General features: G+C 45.8%; 1 protein-coding gene across 1 annotated transcript; it reads right to left on the bottom strand.

Annotated features, from left to right (window-relative positions):
• Positions 1–468: 468 nt before the first annotated feature.
• Positions 469–3944, bottom strand: LOC131899117 (G-protein coupled receptor 83-like). The gene is made up of 4 exons (XM_059250500.1): positions 3492–3944; positions 2743–2868; positions 1500–1633; positions 469–1117 (listed from the first exon to the last, which is right to left on the bottom strand). The coding sequence occupies exons 1-4, from the start codon at positions 3942–3944 to the stop codon at positions 469–471; spliced, it is 1362 nt and encodes a 453-aa protein (XP_059106483.1).
• Positions 3945–5840: the final 1896 nt, after the last annotated feature.

The following is a 5840-nucleotide window of genomic DNA, read 5'->3' as shown; positions in this document are numbered from 1 at the left end:
CCTAGCATTTCCATGGGAACATAGTAATGAAATCAGTCTTATGTACATTTAAATAAAATATAAATAATAATATCTAGGAGCTCACAGAGCTCCTGAGGCCTGCATTATCGGTAGACAATCACAGTATCTGGGTGGTATTCAAAACCATAAAAGGAGGCTGGGGGCCAGAAACAGAGATAGAGTTATAAAAACCCCAAGTCAGAGAAGAATTTTCCTTTGAGAGATGATCAAATACTCTCAGTGTATTCAGTTTGGAAAGAGAACAAAAACAGAAAAGAGAAACATGCATAAAACCAGAGAAAAGGAAATTTAAGTAAGACATAGGTTGGTTCACATGACGTCCCACCCCTCCGATACTATGCCCTCCCTTCTATGTAAACACATGAGACAGTAATCAATTCCAGTTATTTTAATCCTATCATACCTTAGATATTTTGAGAACTGATAGTCAATCGCGGTCTGGGCAGCTTAAACTCTAGGCACTGAATGGAGAAAGGAGATCTCCACTACTGGGGAGGGAGGGGGACTTGGCAGCTCATCAAAATCTTTGAATCGTGGGAATTTGGGCACTCCTGGATTGGGATCCACGCAGGTAGGGGGGTGGGTTTGAGACCCAGAGCTCAGTCGGCGATGCTCTCCTCTGAGGCGGCTGATTTTATCTAGCAGCATCTTCTGGATTTCCATGATGACCTTCTGCACTTCAATACGGAAGCTATCACTGAGCCAGCAGTAGATGTAGGGGTTGTAGCAGGAGCTGCTAATTGCTAGCCAGTGGAGGAAAAAGTAGAGACCATTGTGGCTTGAGATGGATTCGCTGGACAGCAGCACCAGGTAGATATTGAGGGGGAGCCAGCTGATTGCATACAGAAGCACCACTATCATCAGCATCTTTAGGGTCTGCTTCTTCTTCCCACGCTGGCAGATGTAAGTGTGGATATTGATGTCATCAACAGCATCATGGATCCACAGCTTTTTGGCCACATGACCATAGACAGCCACCAACACCAGCAAAGGCAAGATGAAGAAGAGCAGAAAGGTGCCTAGGTCAAGATATTTCCATGTGGATTTTGAAGTGTATGGGAAACTGGGAAGGCAGGCACTTTCCTCAGTGGTGTTTCTAGGTTTTGAGAGAAAGAAATCAAAACCAGTGATTTAGTCTTTTCCTTAAGGCAATTAGGCAATTAGGCCTTAAGGTTGAGATGTATTTACTGTTTGTGTTGTGTCTGTATTGAGCATAAAACCAGGAGGACTGGGATTCAACTGATCCAGGCTTCTCATGTACCTATAGGAAAACCATGACCCCCAAGATGGAAATTGTAACCCACTGCCATGAGCGTTTTAGGGAAATAATGACAAATTACAGTTTAGAAAAATTTATTTTTCTACCTATGTTTTGAAATGTGTTATTCTAGCCCTTAATTCCTAAATCATTCCTTATGGCTTCCAAGGCCTAGGGATGCGAGTATAAGAGAAATCATCTCATCTCATGTTTCTCTTACCCAATTTCCACCTGGTAAAGCTTCTGGTAAACGGCATGTGGCAAAGCAGCACAGGTGCTCACAATCCAGATGATAATGATGCAAACATTGCCTTGCATGGGACTAATCCGGGCCTTCAAAGGATAAAGCATCACCTGGAAAGAAAAGGACCCCGGCCAGCTTAACAACTCAAATTGAAGTTAGACATTCATAAACTGCTATTCTGATAAAAGGGTACAAAGACTCAGTATGTGGGTGGTAATGTGCTTTGTGGACTAGTTCATTTGACATGTATGTGGCATTTTGCTCATGAAATTACAGCACTGCTGCATTTGAAGAAGTCAGGAATCCAAGTGGACTGACTTCAAAGCTCCTGTTTCTCTGTCTGTACCTCTGTGGAGAAAAGAGACAGATGTCCAGTAGTATGACTTATTTTTTTTCTTTACCTTCTAATGGGTGGAAAAGACCCTACCTATTCCTTCATCTACCCTTCTACCTGGCTTACTCCATGTCCTTTCTCATCCCCCTATCCCCTTCCACCCCTCCCATCCTCTCACACCCCCTCCCATCCTCTCCCATCTTGATCCCTTCATAGGCACTCTTTTCTTCCTCTCTCTTTTGCTTTGTTCCCTTCTGTCTCATATCTTTTGTCATTTAGATCATTCTATAGCTTCTTCTGTCTGGATCTAACCACATAAGCTTCAATCCTTTGGTCTTCCCATACCACTCATTTTCTGTCTCCCTCCTAAATGATTAACTATGCAATGCCCACAGCTTCTTATCCCTTGCCTCACTTCCTTTTAATTGACTTCAATCTTCCTCCTAGCTCTGTATTCCTCAACTCTCTTCATCCACCCACTTAATTCCTCAACCCTTCCTCACAGACCACTCCCACCTTCCAGACTAAACTCTCAGTCAGATCTAATAATACATCCACATTCACTTATCTCTGCCCTCCTCCTTTCTTTAGCCAGTCCTGCAATGCAGCAAACAGTAAATGTTTTCCAAAGAACATGTAGCATGTGTTTGTTGCCACATCTCTGTTCCCATAGCACCACAGAAAAGATGGTAGCATTTTTATTAAATTTAATTTGGTGAAGTTCTATATGTCACCATCTTTCAATCTAGCCAAATTACACATAAACATTTACACATATGGACTTAAGAACTTGGAAAACTTGGCAGATTACTTGTGACCGACCTTACTTGTCTCCATACATATAAGAGAGGACTCTATCTTTGGCAAGATCTAGGGGGCACATACCCGATGTCGATCCAGGGAAATAGCTGCCATGCTCATCACAGTTACATAGGCACATGAGTACTGGGCAAAGCGACTGAGGTGACATGTCATCTTTCCAAACACCAGGGAATTACACAGATAGCGCACCTGTAGGAGAAAAGGTTTGGTGATGCACAGGAACTCAGCCCTGTGTCCATCTTTCACAAAAATCCCCAAAACACAAATCAAAGACTCCTTGCTTCACCAAACTGCTGGTGTCATTCTCTCAATAAACAAAGAAATGTTTTCACACTCCAGTTCTCATACTCATCTCATTTTCTCCCATTCTCTCATCCTGGCTTGAAGACATGGAGGGATACTAAACCACAAAACCTGTTAACTAACTTCAAGTTCATGCATAACATTTGAAAGGTGAAGGAACAGAGTTAATATTTATAACAAAACTTGGATTCACACATTAGCCCGAAACTCACTAGCAACAGGTCCCACTGCCTCCCCGGGCAGCCCAATACTCTCTCAGCCTCTGCCATGGCAAGAGATTAATTCAGCGACGCAACAACTATCCTGCCAGTCTTCCTAACACATTCCCAAGCTCTTTCCAATGTTTCTCAGCTTCTGTTTTATTTCCTATGAAAATGTTCTCCAAAACAAACCAGCCCTTTCTAAATCCCCCTCCCTCCAACCACACAGCACTCACTGTTGAAAGTACAAAGTTTTACTTTAGTTCATGCCCTGCTCCCCAAGTTACCCTCCTCAGTACCCCAGCTTACCATAGTGAAGGGAGAGCTGAGAAGAGCGAGCATCATGTTGGTCACAGAAATGTTGACAACGAAGAGGCCGGTAGCTGTATGTACCCTCTTGTACTTCATAATTATATGGTTTAAGACCCAGTTGCCTATGATGGCAGCAAAGACCACTATGGTGTAACCTACCACTAACCAGAATTGCACCTGCTCATCCTGGGACACAATTTCCAAATCTAGGGGACCTGACGTGTCGGCCAGGTCACCCGTGTTTGGCATGTGGCCTGGCACCTTGGACAGCTCACCATTTCGGCCCATGGCATTGGACGCGGCCTGAAGCACCTGAGAGGTGGTGGAGGTGATCAAGTCATCGAAACCACTAGGTACACTCAGAGCTTCTGGAGTCAGCTCATCCCCGTAGCCCATGGTGCCAGGGCTCTGGAAATCCCCTTCGGGCAATTCTGTGGTTGGGGCATCCATCCCAGTGCCTTTAGTGGACCGTGAGGTCCCTAAGCTACTCTCTCAGGAGCCTCTCAAAGAAGGGAGAGGGCAAGTTGAGGCCGTGGACAGACAGACAGGCAATCTATTCAGTATCCTGGAGCTCTGAGCTGATAAGGTATTCTCCAAGGTATCTGGAGCAGGGAGAGGGGAGAAATACCAGGAGCCAGAAAAAAAAAGACTGGACCTGCTCAGGGTGGGCAAGTGCGCAGAGCTGGGCAGCTGAGCCCAGGACAGGCTGTCTGCAAACGCTCTTCCTGGAGAGTGCCCACAGCACCTGCTCCAAACTGGAGATGGCGTCAGGCTTCCCTCAAGTACAGACCCTCCTCCATGCTGCCAGTGATAATTCCTACCCAATTTCTGTTGCCTTCAGTCAGTCATCAGTCTGTAAGTCTTTCTGTCCAAGGCCCGCTGGCGCTGTGGGCAGGGCGGAGTCAGGCACTGCCACTCCAGCTCCAAGCCCATGCAGAGCCTGCTCTCTGCAGCTGCCCTTTATAGAAAGTCCAGGGGCCCGCGCTGGAGCCAATGGGGAGCCGCGACTCAACCCCCGCCCTGTCCTTCTGGGCTGGGGAGTCTGAGAGGCTGGCAAAGTCGCTCCTGTCTCAAGCCCCTCCTTTCGCTGCTCTCCTTAGCTCTCCCTCTTCTAATCTTGCAGTTGGGAGCCTGGATTTATTGTTAATGGGTTCTTCTTTTAACATCGCCCTGCCTATAATTTGAATTCAGCATCTCCTGACTTTCCCTTGCTTTCTGTTTCTTTTCTGCATCATCGCCCTAGGCACCGGCTGGCTGTGACACAGGTACTGAATGGAGGCTGTGGAGACTGCAGTCGCATCTGGACCAGCAAGCCAGTCAGCTGTCTGGGGAGAGTGGTCGATATGAAAGACTTGCACAGCTGTGGGGGTTTCACAGAAAGAATGAGGCAGGGTACAACTGGAGAATCAGGAGGGAAGTTTAGCTTATGAGAAGCAAGAAAGGGTCACCTGGGAGTGGGCTCAAACACGATGTTCTGCTTTTTTTTTTTTTTTTTTTTTTTTTTCTAGCCTCAAAACTGCATGCCCCTGACCAGGGAACTCTGATCCTGGCCTCTGGAAACAGGACACTATCATCTGACACCCAGGAAGTAACACTTTTGGAAGCTAGACTGTGTCAGATTAGTCAGATTTCTAAAGGGTGAGTCCCTCGGGAAGATTTAGGATTTGGGAAGCTTCTGCATATCAATGCTGCTAAAATCTAAACAGCAGAGAGAGGGAGATGTATCCTAGTCATTGAGGGTGGCAGTGGAAACACTCTAGGACTGGTGGTCCCAGACTAGCCTTTCCCTTGGAAATTTTTAGCTACATCTCCGTTCCAGAGATGTTAAAGTAAGAACCAGAACAACTAAGCTGCCTCCCTAAAAGGACAGAGGAGACCCTAGTCTTTCACAGCGTGCCATTTACCTATCCTCGGCCACCCCTCTTCCAGCAATTAAGGGGTGGAGAAACTGGAATAGATAGGCTATAGAAGATCAGGGGGGAAATAGTTGAAGCACTAGAACTAAAAATGAGAAAGGGCATTCAGATACTTCTGCTATGCAGCAAGCACTCTGTTTAAGAAATCCTGGTGTTTGTTACAGCCAGTCTCGTGACTTTCTAGCCACCCTTTACTGCCCAGAGGCTACACAGCTATTCTCCTGGAGGAAAAGAAAAGAAACACACCTGATCTCAAGAATGTCAATAATTACTGATTAAGGAATAAGCAGGAATCGGTTTAGAACCATCACCATCATCATCACTGTCCAGTCATCACAGATCACAAAGGAGCCATGACGCAGATAAGCAAACTTCTGGGTGCTTGCACTGGAACACATCTTGCTGATTATGGATTAAGAAAGTAAGAAAG

Source organism: Peromyscus eremicus, chromosome X, assembly GCF_949786415.1.
Source record: "Peromyscus eremicus chromosome X, PerEre_H2_v1, whole genome shotgun sequence".
Classification (NCBI taxonomy): Eukaryota; Metazoa; Chordata; class Mammalia; order Rodentia; family Cricetidae; genus Peromyscus; species Peromyscus eremicus.
The sequence above is the reverse complement of the archived record's forward strand: the minus strand, read 5'-3'. Positions and strand labels throughout refer to the sequence as shown.